The sequence below is a fragment of the Phyllopteryx taeniolatus genome, chromosome 10 (assembly GCF_024500385.1).
Source record: "Phyllopteryx taeniolatus isolate TA_2022b chromosome 10, UOR_Ptae_1.2, whole genome shotgun sequence".
Classification (NCBI taxonomy): Eukaryota; Metazoa; Chordata; class Actinopteri; order Syngnathiformes; family Syngnathidae; genus Phyllopteryx; species Phyllopteryx taeniolatus.
This window is the reverse complement of record NC_084511.1, coordinates 28,083,596-28,106,035: the sequence shown is the minus strand read 5'-3', so window position 1 is coordinate 28,106,035 and position 22,440 is coordinate 28,083,596. Positions and strand designations below refer to the sequence as shown.

At 42.7% G+C, this 22,440-nt stretch overlaps 2 protein-coding genes across 10 annotated transcripts in view; both read right to left on the bottom strand.

The window, feature by feature from the left end:
- Window positions 1-807, bottom strand: part of spdl1 (spindle apparatus coiled-coil protein 1) — a 50,054-nt gene extending 49,247 nt beyond the window's left edge. The window contains exon 1 of one of the 7 annotated variants that reach the window (XM_061787152.1): window positions 669-807. The gene's annotated coding sequence lies outside the window, so the exon portion shown is untranslated. The remainder of the gene's footprint in view (window positions 1-668) is intronic. The other 6 variants (XM_061787151.1, XM_061787150.1, XM_061787157.1 and 3 more) reach the window with 6 other exon arrangements.
- Window positions 808-9,400: 8,593 nt separating this feature from the next.
- Window positions 9,401-17,441, bottom strand: LOC133484482 (nocturnin-like). 3 transcript variants are annotated; one of them, XM_061787114.1, is made up of 3 exons: window positions 17,423-17,441; window positions 13,105-13,374; window positions 9,401-11,391 (listed from the first exon to the last, which is right to left on the bottom strand). In XM_061787114.1, the coding sequence occupies exons 2-3, from the start codon at window positions 13,364-13,366 to the stop codon at window positions 10,541-10,543; spliced, it is 1,113 nt and encodes a 370-aa protein (XP_061643098.1). In that variant the 5' UTR covers window positions 13,367-13,374; window positions 17,423-17,441; the 3' UTR covers window positions 9,401-10,540. The 3 variants fall into 3 exon arrangements, with proteins under 3 accessions (XP_061643098.1, XP_061643097.1, XP_061643099.1); XM_061787113.1 differs by lacking the exon at window positions 17,423-17,441 and adding an exon at window positions 16,717-17,243; XM_061787115.1 differs by lacking the exon at window positions 17,423-17,441 and adding an exon at window positions 16,784-16,933.
- Between the last annotated feature and the right edge of the window lie 4,999 nt (window positions 17,442-22,440).

The window sequence follows — 22,440 nt, the reverse complement described above, 5'->3', positions numbered from 1 at the left end:
CAAGTATGATCACACTTAAAATCTCGAGACCGATTGACTTTGTATTAAGACTTTGGCCAGACATTCGTGCATTTGAACCAGTTTTTAAGATTCATAACTTTCTTAGTATTTCTCACGGGGAAATGACATTTACACCATTGGAATAACCTTTAAATGATCAGTCTGATAATGCTGGTCTCGTGTAATGTATCTATTATTAACCTTGAAAAAATGAAAATGTATGCACATATTTATTAACGGCGGCACGGTAGACGACTGGTTAGCAGATCTTCCTCACGGTTCTGATGACCGGGATTCAAATCCGGCCTCGCCTGTGTTGCGTTGGTTTTGTCCGGGCACTCCGGTTTCCTCCCACTTTCCAAAAACACACACTGTAATCGTGTTGTGTCGTTCGCTAACAATTGTCTGTTCTGGTACCAAGAAACCAAAACACAGATAAAGAGAAATGGTACGATCAAGTTACATTGTGCTGTGCTGCAACGCTTCTCGGGTTAACATGAATAACAACCGAGAGAAGTCGCAAGATCTTTTAAAGTATTAAACCAACATAGCAAGATCTTTTAAAGTATTAAACGAACATAAGTCAAAAATATATGCTTTCACCGGTGATCTCTTTTACAGTCTGTGTCGTTTGCGCCGATTACGTGCAGAAAACAAGTTAAACTCACGATAAACTAGTGCCGAGGACACCTTCTTTCCCCCTCTCTCGTCGTCGTCTTCGTCTTCTTCTTCTTATTTATTTATTCGTTGGCGGGTGGCATCTAACGTTCAAGAGGAATTATCGCCACCTACTGTGCTAGAGTGTAGTGTTGTTTCGTTCACGAACGTTTCGTTCAGAAGATCGAATCTTTTTAGTGAACAAACTGACCCGAATCAGTTTATGAAATGATTCGTTCTTTTATCTTGGCCGCCAACCGCCGCCAGGCAAACGAGTCAGCTGGGAGCGTTAACGGAACTGCTGAAGCGTTCTGTCACTCACTTCTGAATCTTCTGCGAATGACCAATGAGCAGCAAGCGTGGAGGAGAGGACGGGACTTCATTCAACGTACTGCCATGTGATTTGCGATTCGCCAGCGTTGTCACTCACTTCGGCGAATGACCAATGAGCAGCCAGTGTCAGGCAGCGCCGTGCAAGTGGTGGAGGAACTTAAGTGAATTGAGTGATTCGTTCAGTGAACCGGTGTACTGAAGAACTGAAGAGTGACTCGTTTTAGTGAACTGGTGTACTGAGGAACTCAAGAGTGATTCGTTCAGGGGAGGGACTTAAGTGAATTGAGTGATTCGTTCAGGGGAGGGACTTAAGTGAACTGAGTGATTCGTTCAGTGAACTGGTGTACTGAGGAACTGAAGGACTGAAGAGTGATTCGTTCAAGGGAGGCTCTTAAGGGGTGGTGTAGTGTCCCCCAGAACTGGAATGGTGTTGCGATATCTCACAGATTTTTTTAATGAATTTTCTAAATCCGTGGTAATGACAGTGAAATATACCAATTTCAGGGGAATTTTATTTTGAAATGCCACATCAGATTTGGATGGGACCTCTTTTGTTGGAGACCTGGGGTGGACCTGGAGTGTCCCCCAGAACTGGCATGGTGTTGCGATATCTCATTCAAAATATTTAACAGAGTTTTTCACTCAGGGGTAATGACAGCAAAATATGGAGTTTTCAAAGACTTTTATTTTGAAATACAATATCACATCTTCATCAAACCTCTTTTAGTGGAGTCCTTGGTGGTCTGTCACACAGATCTGGACTTGTCTTGCGATACCAATGGGATTATGTTGGGGTGGCTTTGGCTCAGTAGGTAGAACAGGTTCGAATCCCTGCTACAACTGTCTGACTGTCGAAGTGTCCTTGGGCAAGACGCTGAACCCGATTTTGCTCACAGTGGGCCTGGCAGCGCCTCGCAAGGCAGCAGTCGCCCATTGGTTTATGAGTGTGCGTGTGAATGTGAGGCTTTGTAAAGCGCTTTGGGCACTGTGATGGTGTAGATAAAGCGCTATATAAGTGCAGTCCATGAACCATTTATTTTTCATAAGGTATCAAATAAACTACATTTGTAATGCATCAAAAGATTCAAATGAATTTTGCTGGTTGCATTCCTTAACCGAAGAGCATTGACGTCCGTATTATTGGGAGGCTTTTATTTTGAAGGTGGCTTTCGCCGCCAGTTGGCGACCTATTACCGTAATATCGAGTATGAACAAAATGAGGGGCGGCTGGCTTGACTGCTACTTTACGAGTGGAGGCTGGCTTGCCCGCACTGGTGTCAGTGATGCTGTTCACCGGGGTGGAATGCAGAAAAGTCACGCCGGCTGGCGAGAGCAGAGCTGGACGTGAGCGGACGCGCAATTCGAACTGCTCTAAGTGCTAGAGGACTCTGCATCTTTTGCACAATTGTCAAAAACAAACGAAAAATGAACCGGCATTACCAGATAACTAGCAACCCTTTATTGCTCAGTGACTGTTTTTTTTGTGTTCTCTGTCAATTGACTGTCTGTTGTCGTACTAGAGCGGCTCCAACTCCCGGAGACAAATTCCTTGTGTGTTTATTTTGGACATACATGGCAGATCAAGAGGATTCTGAACGATGGTCGCTAGCGGAGCCCGAATCCTGGTGTTCGAGAGCTTTCTGAGAGTGAGAGAGAGAGAGGGAGAGAGAGAGAGAGGATCATTTAGCCGAAGTTTTTTTGTTATAATCTCCCCACCTTTCCTAGTTTACAATACATGACAACAACAACGCATAGTCCTTCGGTGAATATGTTGCGTGAACGTGAATCTCAGGAATGGATCATTAAATGAATGAGGGCGCACTTGAATGATTTTGTGAAAAAGAACTGAACGATTCGGTGAACGAGTCTTTTGAACGAATCTTTTTAATGAACTGATTCGAATGATTCATCCATCCATCCATCCATTTTCTGAGCCGCTTCTCCTCACTAGGGTCGCGGGCGTGCTGGAGCCTATCCCAGCTGTCATCGGGCAGGAGGCGGGGTACACCCTGAACTGGTTCGAATGATTCAGTACACTCAAAAATACTGCCGTGCCCATCACGACTAGAGTGTGGCTCGGAGTACGTTTATACAGTACATATGTACAGTACTTGGAAGCAAATTAAATAAATAAAAACCAAATAAACTTTAAACTAGATTCTCTTTAGCAATCCTGTTTAATTTAAAAGCTGAACAATGATTTGAGTTTAATTTATTAAGTGTTCAGTACATTTCTATGATTAAATACTGCAACCCCACTTTAACTAATCTCTTAGCCTTTCTCTACTTATTTCATACATTTGTCAATAATGTTCAACACGCGCCTCCTCTACTCCACATTACCACAAACATGTACCATGTTCCCCAATAAATGCATTGTCCCATTTAGCCCTGCATGTCCAAATCTTAATCTTGTTATAATTTTGTGTTCCCTTCTGTTTCCACCCACTGCCTCTCATGCTTCCAACCGTCTGTTGTATTTTATAGAAATGCCGTCCTGAGTGACCTCCATTCCAAAGGTTTTGGCCAGTTTTGTTTTGATGATGTTTTTAACCTAAGTCTTGACCTCACCCATCCATCCCATAGGATATTCCCAAGCATTCTTCTTGTTTCAGTGCTTGTTTTGCAAAATATTCAGCTTTTTCACTCCCCTTTATTCTTTAATGTGCTGGAACCAGGGGCAGGGTGGCAGTTGGTAATTTCGGGAAAACTCCCGAATGGCCGGTCCATTCCGGGCCGACCTGGCCAAGCATCTTTTACTATTTATTGATTTATTTGTTTCTTTTTGAATAGGAGAATTCTTACATAATTTACAATACACACAGCTATCTTTTAACAAAACGTAATTAAGGACTACTATTCAACGAATACAAGACGACTTATAGGGTAGCTTTATGTCAACAACGCCGTGCACGAATGCATTGCCCACGTGCGCCGTGCCTGCAGGCTGTAGCAAGTGTTTAGGATTCATGACTTCATCGGACCCTTGCCGTTTTGCCGTGTGTAGTGCGACCAAAAATTGTTGTTAAGGAGGAGCAGACAAGCCCTCAGCGGGTCGTCCCCACCTCCCTCCCCTCACACTAGACGTCAACCAAAATGTGCAAAGATGACAGATCTTTTCAGCGGAGGAAGGATCCAGCATCACGAAGACGCACACATCCGGGCCAATTATTATCTGGGCGCTCATCTTTTTATACTCTAACAGTTTCTCCAAGTTCTGTGTTGTTTTTTTTTAACACTTTATAGGCTTTGTTTCTTTCTTTCACTCCTCAATTCATTTTTTATGACCACATAACCGCACTGCTTTTCTTTTCATTCTCCCTTTACTTATTGCTGCTTTGGCAGCCTTTATTATCATCTCCCCCAAATTCTCAATTACTTCAATTCCTGTTTTACCATTTACAGAATATAGCCGCTTTCCTTTTCCCACAAATATTTAAACTGATCCCATTTTCCCTTATTCAAAACCGATTTTACCTCTCTCTCATCACCCTCTGTTGTACCAGCCCCTATATATGCAACATAATATTGGACTGTGATCGCTACCAAGTGTCGTGTCGTGTCCTCCATTCCTTCCCACTCACATTTTGATCAGAATTCCGTCCTCCCCATAATGTGCTATGTGGATTAAAGTCAGCATTCCAGATAACATAAAAACATCGATAATTCTTTTATCCACCCAATATTTGTCCATATCTCTATAACTCTAAAGTCTTCATCTTTCTGTCACACAGTGGTGAGCTATATCCTGACTGGGGGTTTTGTCTGGTCATTTCCTGATATATTTGGAAAGACTAACTGTCCTGTCGTTTCAGAGCACTTGCCCTTCCTCATGTGTCGGCCCTGATTCCTGATTGTCTCCACCAGTGCCCCATTATCCTCGTGTGCTTAAATAGTCTGTGTCTCCCTTGTCTGGTGACAGATTGTCTTTGTTTGTTTGGTTGAGTCACACGAGTCTGCCTTCAGCCCATGGTCCTTGTCACAGGCATTTTTTGTAGTGATGGAGAGATGAAGCCCCATGAAGCATCGCTACTTTCAGTCCACTGTGCCGGCACATGTACTGACACTTCATTAGGAATCATTTACTCTATGTCGCCATCAGATGATGTCAATAAAATGTACTACAATGTACAACCCCAATTCCAATGAAGTTGGGACATTGTGTTAAACATAAATAAAAACTGAATACAATGATTTGCAAATCATGTTCAACCTATATTTAATTGAATACACTACAAAGACAAGATATTTAATGTTCAAACTGATAAACTTGATTGCTTTTAGCAAATAATCATGAACTTGGAATTTTATGGCTGCAACACGTTCCCAAAAATCTGGGACAGGGTCATGTTTACCACTGTGTTACTTCACCTCTTTTTTTAAACAACATTCAATAAACGTTTGGGAACTGAGGACACTAATTGTTGAAGCTTTGTAGGTGGAATTCTTTCCCATTCTTGCTTGACATACCGCTTCAGCCGTTCAACAGTCCGGGGTCTCCGCTGTCGTATTTTACGCTTCATAATGCGCCACACATTTTCAATGGGAGACAGGTCTGGACTGCAGGCAGGCCAGTCTAGTACCCGCACTCTTTTACTACGAAGCCACGCTGTTGTAACACGTGCAGAATGTGGTTTGGCATTGTCTTGCTGAAATAAGCAGGGGTGTCCATGAAAAAGACGTTGCTTGGATGGCAGCATATGTTTCTCCAAAACCTGTATGTACCTTTCAGCATTAATGGTGCCTTCACAGATGTGTAAGTTACTCATGCCATTGGCACTAACACAGCCCCATACTGTCACAGATGCTGGCTTTTGAACTTTGCGTCCATAACAGTCCGGATGGTTCTTTATGCACCCACCTGTTCACCTATGGGATGTTCCAAACAGGTGTTTGATGACCATTCCTCAACTTTCTCAGCCTTTTTTGCCACCTGTCCCAGCTTTTTTGGAACGTGTTGCAGCCATAAAATTCTCAGTTAATGCTTATTTGCTAAAAACAATCAAGTTTATCAGTTTGAACATGAAATATCTTGTCTTTGTAGTGTATTCAATTCAATATAGGTTGAACGTGATTTGCAAATCATTGTATTCTGTTTTTATTTATGTTTAACACAACGTCCCAACTTCATTGGAATTGGGGTTGTAGTTGCCACCTACAAAACCATCAACCTGCAGAGCGCCGTTGGAAATTCAGCTACTGTGGGTCGAAGTCAAAGAAGAAGAAGAGGTGGAAAGCGCGTTCTTCGGCAGAAAGAGAAGAGGAAAGCACAAAGCCTAGAACTGAATGTGGGGACTTTGAATGTTGGGACTATGACAGGAAAATCTCGGGAGTTGGTTGACATGATGATTAGGAGAAAGGTTGATATATTGTGTGTCCAGGAGACCAGGTGGAAAGGCAGTGAGGCTAGAAGTTTAGGGGCAGGGTTGAAATTATTTTACCATGGTGTAGATGGGAAGAGAAATGGAGTCGGGGTTATTTTAAAAGAAGAGTTGGCTAAGAATGTCTTGGAGGTGAAAAGAGCATCAGATCAAGTGATGAGGCTGAAACTTGAAATTGAGGGTGTTATGTGTAATGTGATTAGTGGCTATGCCCCACAGGTAGGATGTGACCTAGAGGTGAAAGAGAAATTCTGGAAGGAGCTAGACGAAGTAGTTATGAGCATCCCAGACAGAGAGAGAGTCGTAATTGGTGCAGATTGTAATGGACATGTTGGTGAAGGTAATAGGGGAGATGAAGAAGTGATGGGTAAGTACGGCATGCAGGAAAGGAACTTGGAGGGACAGATGGTGGCAGACTTTGCAACAAGGATGCAAATGGCTGTAGTGAACATTTTTTACCAGAAGAGGCAGGAACATAGGGTGACCTACAAGAGCGGAGGTAGAAGCACGCAGGTGGATTACATCTTGTGCAGACGATGTCATCTGAAGGAGGTTACCAACTGTAAGGTAGTGGTAGGGGAGAGTGTGGCTAGACAGCATAGGATGCTGGTGTGTAAGATGACTCTGTGGGTCGTGACAGAAACAACAAGGTCCCGGATACGGCAGCGGCGGAAATGAGTTTCCTCCGTAGGGTGTCCGGGCTCTCCCTAGGGTGAGAACCTCGGTCATCCGGGAGGATCTCAGAGTAGAGCCGCTGCTCCTCCACAGAGCCAGATGAGATGGCTCGGGCATCTGATTCGGATGCCTCCTGGACGCCTCCCTGGTGAGGTTTTCCGGGGACGTCCCAGCGGGAGGAAAACATGGGGACGACCCAGGACACGCTGGAGAGACTACGTCACTCGACTGGCCTGGGAACGCCTCGGGATCCCCCCAGAAGAGCTGGATGAAGTGGCTGGGGAGAGGGAAGTCTGGGCGTCCCTGCTCAAGCTACTGCCTCAGTGAACCGACCTCGGATAAGCGGTAGAAAATGAATGGATGGACAAACAAGCAGGATTTCTGGCTCTCACATACCTGTCCTCCACTCGTTACCTGTATTATTGGCACCTGTTTGAACTCATTATCAGTATAAAAGACACCTGCCCACAACCTCAAACAGTCACACTCCAAACTCCACTATGGCCAAGACCAAAGAGCTGTCAAAGGACAGCAGAAACAAAATTGTACACCAGCACCAGGCTGGGAAGACTGAATCTGCAATAGGTAAGCAGCTTGGTGTGAAGGAATCAACGGTGGGAGCAATTATTAGAAAATGGAAGACATACAAGACCGGTGATAATCTCCCTCAATCTGGGGCTCCACACAAGATCTCACTCCGTGAGGTCAAAATGATCACAAGAACGGTGAGCAAAAATCCAGAACCACATGGGGGGGGGGGGGGACCTAGAGAATGATGAGAGCTGGGACCAAAGTACCATGGCTACTATGAGTAACACACTACGCCGCCAGGGACTCAAATCCTGCAGTGCCAGACGTGTCCAGGCCCGTCTGAAGTTTGCTAGAGAGCATTTGGATGATACAGAAGAGGATTGGGAGAATGTCATATAGAACCAAAATATAACTTTTTGGCAAAAACTCAACATGTCGTGTTTGGAGGAGAAATAATGCTGAGTTGCATCCAAAGAACACCATACCTACTGTGAAGCATGGGGGTGAAAACGTCATGCTCTGGGGCTGTTTTTCCTGCAAAGGGACCAGGACGACTGATCCGTGCAAAGGAAAGAATGAATGGGCCCATGCATCGTGAGATTTTGAGTGAAAACCTCCTTCCATCAACAAGGGCATTGAAGATTAAACATGGCTGGGTCTTTCAGCATGACAATGATCCCAAACACACCACCTGACCAACGAAGGAGCGGCTTCGCAAGAAGCATGTCAAGGTCCTGGAGCGGCCAAGCCGGTCTCCAGATCTCATCCCCATAGAAAATCTTTGGAGCGAGTTGAAAGTCTGTGTTGCCCAGCGACAGCCCCAAAACATCACTGCTCGAGAGGAGATCTGCAAGGACAAATCTGTCAAAACACCAGCAAAAGTGTGTGAAAACATTTGACCTCTGTCATTGCCAACAAAGGGTATATAACCAAGTATTGTGATGAACTTTTCTTCTTGACCAAATCCTTTTTTCCCCACCATAACCTGCTAATCAGATGTGTTTTTCTGGATTCTTTTTTTCCTCATTTTGTCTCTCATCAGCGAGGGATACCTATGATGAAAATGACAGGGCTCTCTCATCTTTTGGGGGGAACTTTCACAATTGGTGGCTGACTACATACTTTTTTGCCCCACTGTATTTTTCAAAATCCCTCCAAAATTTAGATGATACAGGGCATATACAGAATAAGTGTGTAATTGTCTCTGACTCAATCCCACAAAAAGTGCATTTATAATCCAAATGAGTGAATTTGGAAATTGTGCTTTTGCAGGGATAAATGTGTAGTAGCCCACTGTATTTGAAATTGAAGTTCTCAACTATGTTTTATGCCAATTTTATATATATATATAATATTTTACTAAGGGCGGCACGGTGAACGACTGGTTCGGACATCTGCCTCGCAGTTCTGAGGACAGAGGTTCAAATCCGCCTTGCCTGTGTGGAGTTTGCATGTTCTCCCCGTGCCTGTGTGGGTATTCTCCAGGTACTCCGGTTTCCTCCCACATCCCAAAAACATGCGTGGTGGCTTGATTGAAAGACGCTAAATTGCCCCGAGGTGTGAATGGTTGTTTGTTTATATGTGCCCTGGGATTGGCTGGCGATCAATTCGGGGTGTTTCTCTTGCCCGAAGATAGCTGGGATAGGCTGCAGCACGCCCGCGAAATGGATGGATAGTATACATGTATATATATTTACACTTTTCCTAAGTGACATCATCACACGACAGCATTGTGATGCGTGACGATGTCAGTTATTTGCAGAAGCTTTTGAATCAATGAAAGAGGATTATGTTCGACGACGCAATAAAAATAAACAAATAAATCCTTGCCCAATGTTTTATTCACTAAAAATTCCAGTCTGAAACAGGATATACATCATTAATGACAGCCACATTTCTGGGCAACCTTCTTGTCTCTCCTGAAAGCAAAACTGAAACAAAGACACAATGGGCATAATAAGTTCATTGTATTAGTGAACGATACAACACAAAGAGAAAAGTAAAACATAACTATTGCTTGTATGTTAATAAGGAATAGGTCCACAGTTTTTCTGATATTTAGCAAGTTTAAGTCAACAAAGATCATGCATTTAGCACTTCAATGCGATTTATTAACGTTATTATGGAAAGGTCACACAATTCATGGATGAATACGAAAATAAATAAGATTTAAGATCGAGGTTGTGAGCATATTGGAAACAATAACTCCAGTTGCTTACACAACCCCTTAACCACCAGACTGTCATTTCAGAAATGTTCATTGAGAACGACATTTTGGAGTCTTAATCCACGTCATATTAACCACTAACATTTCATTGAACTTTTAAGACCTGACAAAATGTCACTTTCACAAAACAACTTCATTATAAATTGAAATTGTATTTGAATCTCCAATGGCAGTGATAGATGCCTACTTTGGCTACCGTTTGTGTGTTTCTGCTCAAATCCTGTTTTCATGGCGCAGCCCTAAGCAATTCTTCACAACAACGAGAACCAAAGCAGCAGATTCACTTCCTCTCGCTCGGTGATTTCCAACTTTTATGGAGCCAAGGCACATATTTTACAATTGAAAAATCTCTTAATGACTGTATGTACTTCCTGCCACCTAATAGAAGAGCATTTATTTGTTCTGTCTGTCACTGTGACTCACTGGCATAAATAGAGGAACAAGGATACATTCTTTCTTGTAAATATCAATTTTTTTTTGGAGCAATTATGTAACGTTTTATAATTTCCCACGGCACACTGGTTGAGAATCAATCACTACTCCAGCGTTCTGTTGTTTCTTCAGTGAAGAAGTGTCTTTTGATCATTGTGTGCTTGTATTTCTTTTTTCTTTATTTTTACCCAAACGCTGCAGATTGTAAGATGCCCAACTGACTTTTCATTGTTCATGTGACAGTGACAAATTTCTGTTGGGTTATATGATAATTCTCTTGTCAATAGTTGATTTGAAGCCTATGTTAAAGTGCCTCCCTGAAGCTGATGTCACAAAGCAGTGATAAATGGTCTGAGGGGTAGTGAAAAGAGGGCAGGCGGTCCGGACCTATCTGCTCTTCAGTAGGAATGTCGAGCAGACAGTCCACACTCAAAACATTACGCGTATACCAGATATAATCAAGCGTACTGCAGCTCTCTCCGCTCGAGCGGATCTTCCAGGTGGTGTACGGTGGCTCGGTCTGTCCGTCGGTGCTCAACAGCTTGTAAGCCGAGTCCAAGCCCAGAGGGGAGGATCTGAAGCGACGGTAAACATCCTCTGAAGGCTCTGCATTCAAATCCCCACACACCACCAGAGGGTTAGTCCCTCCCGACTGCACATGGCTGCCCCTATTCTTGGCTGTTAGGCTTTGTAGGCTCTGTAGCAGGTCAGCGCCTTGTGCACTCCTCAGCCTCTCCCAGCCACTTCGGGCTTTCAGATGCGTGACAGCCACACAAAGTTGTTGGCCCGTTAGCCGGCAGTTCAGTACCTGCACAATGGCTACCTGGTTGGTGGGTAGCATCATTGCTGACAGCCGCAAATTAATTGTAGTCTGTAGCGAGAAGCGTGAGCGGCGGTAGAACAATGCACAGCCATCGGGACCATTGTTTTGCTCCACATCGAGACAAGGAGACCAGGGTTTTGCCAAGAAGCTACCATGGTAACCGAGGCTGGCCATTATTGGCTGGAAAGTGTCATAGTAATGGTCAACTTCCTGAAGACAAACAATGTCAGGACGGTAGGTGAGGATCTCCTCCAGGATCAAGTACTTCCTTTCCTTCCAGTTGAGGGCCTCAAGAGGACACCGAATAAATCCATCCTTCCCTTCACCAAGCGCTGTAAAGCAAGAAAAAGGTATCGTCACAACCTCACTTCAGTTTGCCTTGAGAGCGCACTCCAACTGAACCACGTGTCCCGTAGCAAACTGAAATAAAATAGACCGAAAATGAGGAAACCGAGGCCGAAAACTGAAACACAAAGAAAGAAATGATGATGTGGATTAGGGCTGAACACAACTTTAGGAAAAATAATTACAATTTTATTCTGGGAGCAATTTTGATTCCATTCACGATTTGCTTTAAATCAAGCTTCAGTGCAATATTCACTATGTACAGCACCTCATAAATAAAAACAAAAGCTATTACTCTCATCACGCAAGGAGACTAAAAAGTCTGTGTGAGGCCGACCTTTTTCTAGGTTATTCAATTGGCTCGTGGAAGAAAATAACTACCACATCAATTTGAGTGCTCTCTGTCATACATTTAGAAATACGTAATTATCTGTAATTGTGCAGTCAAAAATCTCCTTGTAACAAAAAAATATGAAAACTTGCACTCATGTACATGTTCATTGTACATAAATGCAAGATCGTATGTAAATAAATCGTTTTTCAGATTTTTGTCACAGATATGACCTAAAATTCCTATCATGGTATAAAAAGAATCACTTCACGGTAACGGTGTATATCGCAATGTGTACAAACGTCAGTGTAAAAATTAGAATGAAGTGTTTCTGAATGAGCTATGGGAAATGTAAATATTTCCTGTTAAAAGGGGCAGAATGTATGAGATTAATGAATTTTCATGTCAGCGTATTTTTCCTATATGTAGTGAAATAAATTTAAGACACACAAAAAAATGCTAAATTGCTAAAAAACAAAACGTAATGTAAATGTTTTGAAAACGATCGTCGTGTACATCTCAAAACACAGCACTCTATAGTACAAATGAATACAAATAACATTGCTGACATTATAAATCCTCTATCTAATATAGTTCTGATGTCATAAGCTCCCGGTCATAGCTGACGTACCCAGTAACTAATTCATTTGCAATTTTTAGGTGCATGTGTTCTTACTGTGTAGCTTTTTGCTGTTCTATAATTTTCTCTCTCGATACATTAATTTACATGCCAATTTGCACTTCATAGTTGGTTGCTCGTCACTGTAAAATGGTTCCTTTCAAAGTTCTGTTAAAAGTGTACTGTTCGCTTAAGCACTTATTGTGGTGTTTCGCTACTTAACTCATTCACTGCCAGCCTTCCCAATTAACTTGCTTATTTGACTTCTAAAGCCGTCAATGGCAGTGAATGTGTAATGTTATCTTAGCAATTAGCATGGCAACTCTTGTTGCTCGGTGTGTCTCACGATTAGCTTACCCTTTAGCGTGTGTGTCAGAAGAGTAACTTATTTACCGCCATGGAGGCAATGATTAGTTACTTAGAGGAGAGGTTTTTGCTTCCGTCCTCATAAAATCCTGTTTCGGCGACCAATGTCTTTTGGCTGAAAACCAAAAATGCACTTTTGGGCCATTTTCGGGTAAAAATTGTTGGTGGCTGAATATTCGCCGCATCCCTAGTTATAACCTTATTGTTGCCAAGCACACACTCACACTCTCAGTGCATGGTACATAAGGTTCTCAATAGTCAAACGAGACAGACTTTAGGATCAAGCATGAGAATAGCACAGATTTCCTGACGTGAGTGTGCCCCAATACTTCAATTCAACGTAAATTCACAAATATCGGTAGAATTTATTCCATAAATGCCTACCTTGTGCAAGTATGTTCCACTGTATGACTCGTATGGAGGGCCCGAGCTTGTGGCGGCAAGGCACAGCATCCTTCGGATATATCAGATCTCTGCGGGGCCTGGCCGGACGCCTCCTCAGGGCCTCCTTACTCTCTCTGAGCAGCTGGTCTGGGTCAAGCTCAATCACATCTTTCTGGTCCAGATTCTCCTCCGTTTGGTCTAAGGGGATGCTGTTCAGTGTCTGGGCCAACGCACTCAACAGCCTGCTGCTGTTGTTGCCCATTGGACAAACTAAAGGGTAGAATAAAAGACAAGACATCCTGTGAAACAAAGTGTTACATGGAAAAAAATACGATTTGTTTATAACTGTTCTTCCAGCATTCAAGAAATGGCTGTAAAGTGCATCAGCGACTGTGGCTCTCTATCCCCTCACGTAAGGACATTACATTAAATATGTATACCGTTTCGGTGTTTATTTAATTACGGGCCTTTTTGTGTCCTTGATGTAAAATTTTAAGAAAAAACATATTTAAAAAGATTTTTTCAATAACCAGCAGTGGGCGTGCCTAATTATAAGTGTCGTCTAAAATTTCATGTTAACATTAGTATATTTGGACACTTTTTGAGCGGTTTTATGGTGGCATTTTACAGTTTTCACCCTGTCCCAAGCACAGGGTTTGGATATGTGAACCTCTATCGTTCTACTGAAAAAATGCTAAAATGGTGTAACCTTTACCATAAATTCCTTAAAATATAATCTAATCTTTAATAATTGATTTCTCATCATATATACAAAACATTTCAAATTCTGCCTTTTATTTTTACTGTCATTACCGCCACATTGACAATTTTCCGATCAATCAAGTTGATTGAAAATCTGATTCTTGAATCACTCAAGCACATGCTCGGCAGAGAGAAGTCAGACATTTTGATTACTGGAAGAGTAAGTTTTTTCCTCATTTGTACTCTTAAGTCACATCATATTTTCATTGCATGTCATGAGCAAACGACTTGTAGCGTTAATATGTTTCAAGATTTTCCTGTAAAAACTTGATAATCATATAAAATGCTGTACAGGACTAGCGAGTTAAAAGAAAAAATTAAGATAACTCTACCAGCATAGCACAGTTAGCTAAAAACTTTGAAATGTCATTACCATCACAAGATTAATACATTTTTAATCAATATGCCATTGTGGCGGTAAGTAATGACATTTCTCGAGGGTATCTGACAAAAATACCAAATAAAAAAAAAAAACAATCTTAAAATCAATATATATGGACATGAAGAGATTACAGAAAAGGACAGCAGAAACAAAATTGTAGACCTGCACCAGGCTGGGAAGACTGAAACTGCAATAGGTAAGCAGCTCGGTGTGAAGAAATCAACTGTGGGAGCAATTATTAGAAAATGGAAGACATGCAAGACCGCTGATAATCTCTCTCGATCTGGGGCTACACGCAAGATCTCACCCCGTGGGGTCAAAATGACCCACGAGAACGGTGAGCAAAAATCCCAGAACCACACAGGGGGACGTAGTGAACTACTTGCAGAGAACTGGGACCAAAGTAACAAAGGCTACCATGAGTAACACACTACGCCACCAGGGACTCAAATCCTGCAGTGCCAGATGTGTCCCCCTGCTTAAGCCAGTACATGACCAGGCCCGTCTGAAGTTTGGTAGAGAGCATTTGGATGATCCAGAAGAGAATCGGGAGAAGGTCATATGGTCAGATGAAACTAAAATAGAACTTTTTGGTAAAAACTCAACTTGTGTTTTGAGGAGAACGAATGCTGAGTTGCATCCAAAGAACACCGTACCTACTGTGAAGCATGGGGTGGAAACATCATGCTTTGGGGCTGTTTTTCTGCAGAGCGACCAGGACGACTGATCCGCGTAAAGGAAAGAATGGAAGGGGCCATCTATCATGAGATTTTGAGCGAAAACCTCCTTCCATCATTGTGTAAGATAAAGATCAATAAAACAGAGTCGCATTGGTGTATAATCTATACCTGTTAAACTATTCTAGCAATAAACAGCTTTATTGTTTGTACGAAATCAACTGTCCTCTAATCTCCTGATATTTTTTTCCCAACCAGCTAATATAATACCCTCTTTACTATAGCACATTAGTGTACAACTAATGATCAGTAAAGGCCTTGATTTATATCCAATTAAATATAGGCTGTACATGATTTGCAAATCATTGTATTCTGTTTTTATTTATGTTTAACACAATGTCCCAACTTCCTTGGAATAGTGGGTTGTAGGTAAAAAAGACATCCTCCATGAATCGGAATCATATTAAATGTAGACTTGACAACTGGCATAAACACTTATCCATCCATCCATCCATCCATCCATCCATCCATTTACTATCCTATCAGTGCGAAAGCCAAAACGGGGAACCCAACGCCAAAATTATTCATCATTCACAATTAATTAAAAAAAACAAACGAGTATGTAGTTAACATGTATTTTTTTCTGTTAACATAATCAACACAGTCAATAATAAAACTATTACCAAAGGTTGTTTGTAGTGGATATAAATAGTCATCAGACCCCACTTTAATAGTTAAACAACATTTGGATGGAGCAAGGTGGGAGCATACAGAAAATTTTATGTGGAAAAGTTTATTTATTTCCATAATTCCATTAAAAAAGTTAAACTTTCAGGCAGCTGGTTAGAGCGTCTGCCTCACAGTTCTGAGGTGCGGGGTTCAATCCCCGGAGTTTGCGTGTTCTCCCCGTGCCTGCGTGGCTTTTCTCCGGGCACTCCGCTTTCCTCCCACATCCCAAAAACATGCATTAACTGGAGACGCTAAATTGCCCGAATGGTTGTTTGTTTGTATGTGCCCTGCGATTGGCTGGCAACCGGTTCAGGGTGTACCCCGCTTCCTGCCCGATGACAGCTGGGACAGGCTCCGGTACGCCCGCGACCGGAAAATGGATGGGTGATTTTGTGCGTTTCATGAGCTGGAAGCCCAAATTATGTAAACATAAAACAAATACTTGAAATTGTTTAAATTATGGGCCCTGAATCTATAATATATTCAAGTTTAACTCTTTGAATTAAATGATGGACGTAAATAAACTTTTCCATGATATTCTAATGTTTTGGAAAGGGTCTGTATGTACAATTTCCCAAGTACTCAGATTTTGAAACACATTGGGTCCAAAATATTTTTTTCAAAATATAAATGAAGAAAACAAAAAAAGGGCACTTTTCCTTCAGGGCAAAGTGGCAGTGCTTGAGCACCACCGCGTAGCTTGGTATGAATGTGCCTGCTACGCTTCCTTCTCTCCTCGGCCCGGAACTGAGTTTCGAAACGCAGAACCTCAGAACTGCGAGGCAGTTCAAATTTGGACCGCTTAGCGAAGAAACGGGTAAACCGACTGCAGCTGTGTGGAAAAACGTCGGATAGTATGCTCGATGTTTTGAGGTTTCTAAATGCTTAATCAGCATTCACAGCCCTGAGGAAAAGTTAGGCGAGACAAACGCAAATCCTGACAGCCAACGTCAGAATGTGAGCAATGGCCACCTTTCAAAGTCCGACTTGCACCGCATGTGGATTTGTCAAAATGCCATGTCGGTGGAAAACATCGCCGGTACCGGATCAAACCTACTGTACCTGACACGTTCACGTTGTGACCAGGTACAGTCGTGGACGCTCCAAGTGACTTGAGCTGTCGACCGACCTTCTCCCCTCCGGGGTAATGGCACCTCGATGGTAGAACAGCAGAAGCCGGTGAAAATGCTCTTCTGGTCGCGCTTCCCTCCAGCTTCGAAATACACGCTTGGCTCAGAAGAGCAGAGCAGCGGCGAGCTGGATTCATTATCCACTTTACTTTAACGATGGACGGTATGACAGTTTGGCACTGACCCTCGAATAATTTACCGAGTCAAGAGTTATTCCCCGAATTAGCGGTTGACTCATAGTTAGGCCAGTCAGACAAACACCCGGTAAATGTGACGTCATATTCCGTAGAACGGAGGGCACTGGTAAACGAGGTGTCGCGAAGTCCAACAACCTTTTCGAGATGACAGCCAAATTCGGCTAAGGTGACAAATTTAGGCAAAAAGACGTACTAATGTTTTCTAAACGTTCCTCTATATTGTGCGTGTTAGCAATTTTGGTTTCATATAACGTTCGCAACTACCCACGGTCCCCTCCATAGAATGTTGGCTTCGGCCACATTGACGTAAGGTTGGGAGGCGGGACTTTCCGTACAGCAAGCCCATCACACGTCAACGTAGCCGCCATATTGGATGTGGAAAAATGGAGCTTTCGATGAGCATCGCAGAGATAAATATACAGTAATCTGTGGTGAAGATACCTCATTCATTTGTTGCTTCAAGATGTGTCAACCTTTTAACACTCAAAGCCACATCTCATCGGATGAAATGACTTTTGATTTGGCCATGAGACATCATCCCAGGTATCTACTCCGATTGTGAACTTTTCTCCAACTGCGAAGGTTTCTGAAAGATAAATGGTTGAGAAAGCAGTGGTAAACAGCTATCACAGTGGAGGGCATTCTGCTTCTCAATCTACATTGCCGTAACTATTGAAATTTTGATATTCATGTGTTAGATTCAGAATTTAAAATCAATATATAAGATGGATACAAAATATATTTGTTATAAAGCTCACTTATTTACAATCAATCTAATTAAAATTTCACGGTGAAATGAATATTTTAAAATAAAGGCATTGACAAACCTGTGCAATTGTTGTAGCATTTATTTAAATATTTCATGTGGTGACTGCTGCCTCAATAGTTCTGAACTTGAACATTTATGATGTAAACATCACATTGCAGGTTGTGAAAACATGTGCACACCCGCCACCTTCCTCCACCCGTTCCAACCTGCTTGGACCCGTTTCTTCACTTCCTGACCACACTCACCATGGCTCTGGACGGTTGACCCCAAGTATTTCAAGTCCTCCACCCTCGCTATCTCTTCTCCCTGTAGCCTCACTCTTCCCCCACCACCCCTCCCATTCATGCACATATATTCTGTCTTACTTCGGCTAATTTTCATTTCCGGTGCATGCCTCCATCTTTCTAACTGTTCCTCCACCTGCTCCCTGCTTTCACTGCAGACCACAATGCCATCTGCAAACATCACGGTCCACGGGGATTCCAGTCTAACCTCATCTGTTAGCCTATCCAGCACCACTGCAAACAGGAAGGGGCTCAGGGCTGATCCCTGATGCAGTCCCACCTCCACCTTAAATTTGTCTGTCACACCTACAGCACACCTCACCGCTGTTCTGCTGCCCTCGTACATGTCCTGTATTATTCCAACATACTTCTCTGCCACTCCAGACTTGCGCATGCATAGGCTTTCTCTAGATCTCCAAAGACACAATGTAGCTCCTTCTGACCTTCTCTGTACTTTTCCATCAACATCCTCAAGGCAAAGAATGCATCCTCCACTACTCTTTCCCATAACTTCATTGTGTAGCTCATCAACTTTATTCCTCTATAGTTCCCACAGCGGCTCCAACTACCAGAGACAAAATCCTTGCGTGCTTTCACATACTTGGCAAATAAAAATGATTCTGATCTCTCGTCAAAAGTCATAAAAATTGGATGTAATCATAAAAAATTGCCAGAAGTATATATATATATAAACTTACTCCCCTGGCAAACCTTTTGCCTTATTTCAAGTAAAACTTAACTTGAAACAATTGAAAAAGTGTTGAAAAAGAAGGTGATGAATCTTATTTTTTAAAGATTTTGAGTTTTTGCAGTGTGGGTGTTTATTTTCAGTAAAAAAAGCAAACACTCGCAGTATCATGTCGCTTTCATTGCCATAACTACATGCGCTAAATCTAGTTTACGACAGACACACGAAACACTGTTTGGAAATGTCTCCTATTCAATAGACGGACATACACTTCTTTTTAAAATGTTTTTAAGTCAGCCAGGTGCAGGTAACAGAGAAAAAAAAGCATTATTGCATGATCATGAGTTTGTCTATATACTACATTCACTCAAATCAAAAGGTGACCTTATCAACAACTAATTTCTTCTTTAATAAAGCTGGAGACGAGCCAAAATGTTTTCAATATTCCTTTCCTCTGAGATAAAATACTCGTAGTCATACTGTTACAAAAGGTCTGTGCTTTTCTGACAATAAACCAGACTTTTATTGAAGGTATTGAAGAAATGGATATCATAATTATAAAAATCATCTGAGCTGCGAGGCTCGCCCTATTTCTTTGTATTTTTGAAGTCGATCCCAGGTTTGCACACAAATTTTGGACCACTCCTCTTTGCAGATCCTCTCCAAATTCTCAAGCTTTGGAGGCTGTGCCTTGGGAACTCGAAGCTTCAGCTCCCTCCACAGATTTTCTATGGGATTTAGGTCTACATTTGAGGGTTTCTTTTGATATGATTATATTCATAATTCATTAATACAATATTATTATTTATTTTGTTCAGGTTTTCTTTTAGGGTCGAGGTCCGGCTGGGCCACTCCATGAAAATGTGCTTCTTTTTTAGCCACTCTTTCATTTCCTTGGCTGTGTGCTTTGGGTCGTCATGCCGCATGCACGATGCATGCATGCATGCGTCGTGCATTTCTGTCTGAGAGATTGCTGGTTGTCACCACGGACTCCACGGTACAAGGCTCCATCCATATTTCCCCAGATGAGGTGAAGTTGACCTGTCCTCTTTGGAGAGAAACACCCCCAAAGCATAACGCTTCCACCTCCATGCTTGACGGCTCAAAGTCTGAATTTGTCTTCCTTCAAACACAGCGAGTCAGATTGATTCCAAACAACTCGTTTTTTGTCTTATCTGACCACATCGTCATCCCCGAATCATTCCGGCGTTCATTGGCAAACTTCCGACGGGCCTTCTTGAGCAAGGAGACAGAGGCGCTGCAGGATTTGAATTCATTACCAATGTTTTTCTCGGCTGCCTTGAGATCATGAACAAGCTCCTCGCATGGAATTCTGAGCTAATACCTAACCTTTCTCATGATTATTGATACCCCACGAGATCGAATCTCGCAAGAAGCCCCGGACAGAGGGAGATTGACAGTCATTTTATGTTGAATCCATTTTCTAAATATTGAACCGACCTCTTGCCAAGGGTCTTGTAGCCCATTCCAGCCTTGCGGAGGTCTACAATCTTAGAAAGTTCTTTGGTCTTGCCCTTGATGGAGGTTGGTGTCTGATTGATTCTGTGGACATGTGTCTTTATACAAGTAATAAGTTGCGATCGGTGTCGGTCATACAGATAAGTCTAGTTGAGGAGTACTTTCTTAAAGTGACAGGATTCGTCTGTGAGAACCAGTATTCTTTATTGTTGGTAGGGGATCGACTATTTCACTCAAGTGTATCTTTTTTTTTTGTTTTTCTCGATGTTCTTTTAGATATTCTGTCTCTCACTGTTAACATAAACCTACTATTAAAATTATAGACCGCTCATGTCTTTGTCAGTGGATGCACCTATAAAATCAGTGAGGGATCAAATGATTATATATCTGTAATTTATATTTTTTAAAAAAAATACAAACTAATTTTCAGACAAATTAGGTGATTGGACAACTTCCCACAGCACCCCTGACGATCGATCTCTCACAGTACACGAGTGATGGTGATGTGCTGTGCCGTTTCCCCCCTGCACACATCGCATTACGTTCCTTCCAAACAACTCCACTTTGGTTTCATTTGTCCACACAAAATTTTCCATGTTGCACTGTGGAATAGTCAGGTGCTTTTTTTGGAAAAGTCAGACGGTATTGAGTCAAGACAGCTCGTTGATGGTTTCAGCTGCTCAAGCGTTTTCTCTCCAGTTTTTTTGGTCAACTGTATCAAATGCTAACATGCTAATAGAGTTTTTCCTGGGTGGCTTCAGATGTAGTATCATTTTATCATTTTGCTGATTCGTGCTGAGATTGAACCTGATGGATTGTATTTTTGCACTAAAATAAGCAAATTCATTGCATTTATCTGGAGCGATCCGATTCGAGGGGGTTGTGAGCTTGTCACAACAATCTTGATGGCAAGATGGCGCCTACCAGTGTGGTCGCCTCGGTAACGCGCTCTCTAGTATTGTCTTTGTTTTTGTGTTTTTCGTCCGTCTTTGGAGACCTTACACGACTCACTTACACAAGGGGAGACCTGCTAACCATCAAGGAGTCTACTCCAGACTTTCTGTCACCAACTTTCGAATATCCGCTCAGTTTTTTCCCAGAGTTACTCACCGGAGCGGCGTCCGCGGTTTTCGGCGCATGGAGACGGAAGCGGCGCCACAGAGGGAAGAGAGCCGGCATTCAGGTGAAACTCCGCAAGAGAGGACACAGATTGGCGTTCCCGTCGATCCACCTCGCGAACGTACGCTCCCTACCCAACAAAATGGACGAGCTTCATCTTCTGTTAAAGACAAGTAAAGACTTCGGACGTTCCGCGGCCATGTGCTTCACGGAGACCTGGCTCTGCGACGCTGTACCTGATGCCGGCATTATGCTTCCCGGTTTCCACATCCATCGAGCGGACCGCGACATGGAATCATCGGGAAAAACAAAGGGCGGCGGGATATGCCTCTATATCAACGAAAAATGGTGTACGGACGTCACGGTGATCAGCACACACTGCAGCCCGCATTTGGAGTCGCTATTCGTAAATTGTAAACCATTCTACTCGCCACGTGAGTTCGCATCATTCATTCTCGCTGCCGTCTATATTCCGCCTCAAGCTAACACGAACGCCGCATTGCTAACGCTCGCCGATCAAGTCAACGAAATTGAAAAAAAACACCCCGACTCACCCCTCATTATTCTCGGGGACTTTAACAAAGCTAAACTCAACCACGAACTCCCTAAATACAAGCAGCACATCGACTGTCCTACCAGGGAAAATAATACTTTAGACCACTGCTACACCACGGTAAAAAACGCATACCGTGCTATACCTCGTGCAGCCTTGGGCTCGTCTGATCACTGCTTAATTCACTTAATACCGACGTACAGGCAAGAACTTAAATGTGCGAAGCCTACAGTGAAAACAGTCAAAAAGTGGACAAATGAAGCCAAGATGGAACTTCAAAGCTGCTTAGACTGCACAGACTGGAGTGTCTTTGAAAATTCAGCTGGCAGCCTGGATGAATATACGGACACTGTCACATCCTATATCAGTTTCTGTGAAGAGGTCTGTGTTCCAACAAAATCATTTCGCACATTCAACAACAATAAGCCGTGGTTCACTGCTAAACTTAAGCAGCTTCGCCAAGCTAAGGAGGACGCATATCAGAGCGGGGACAGGGCCCTGTATAATCGAGCTAGAAACCAGCTGACCAAAGAAATTAACATTGCAAAGAGGATCTATACAGCAAAG

Excerpts from the sequence above, each read along its gene's own strand:
- LOC133484482 (XM_061787113.1), bottom strand. The coding sequence starts at position 16,921 with ATGAATCCAGCTCGCCGCTGCTCTGCTCTTCTGAGCCAAGCGTGTATT. Across the intron at positions 13,375-16,716 it reads TCACAACGTGAACGTGTCAG|TTTGTCCAATGGGCAACAAC; the intron begins GTACAGTAGGTT and ends TCTACCCTTTAG. Across the intron at positions 11,392-13,104 it reads GTGGAACATACTTGCACAAG|CGCTTGGTGAAGGGAAGGAT; the intron begins GTAGGCATTTAT and ends CTTGCTTTACAG.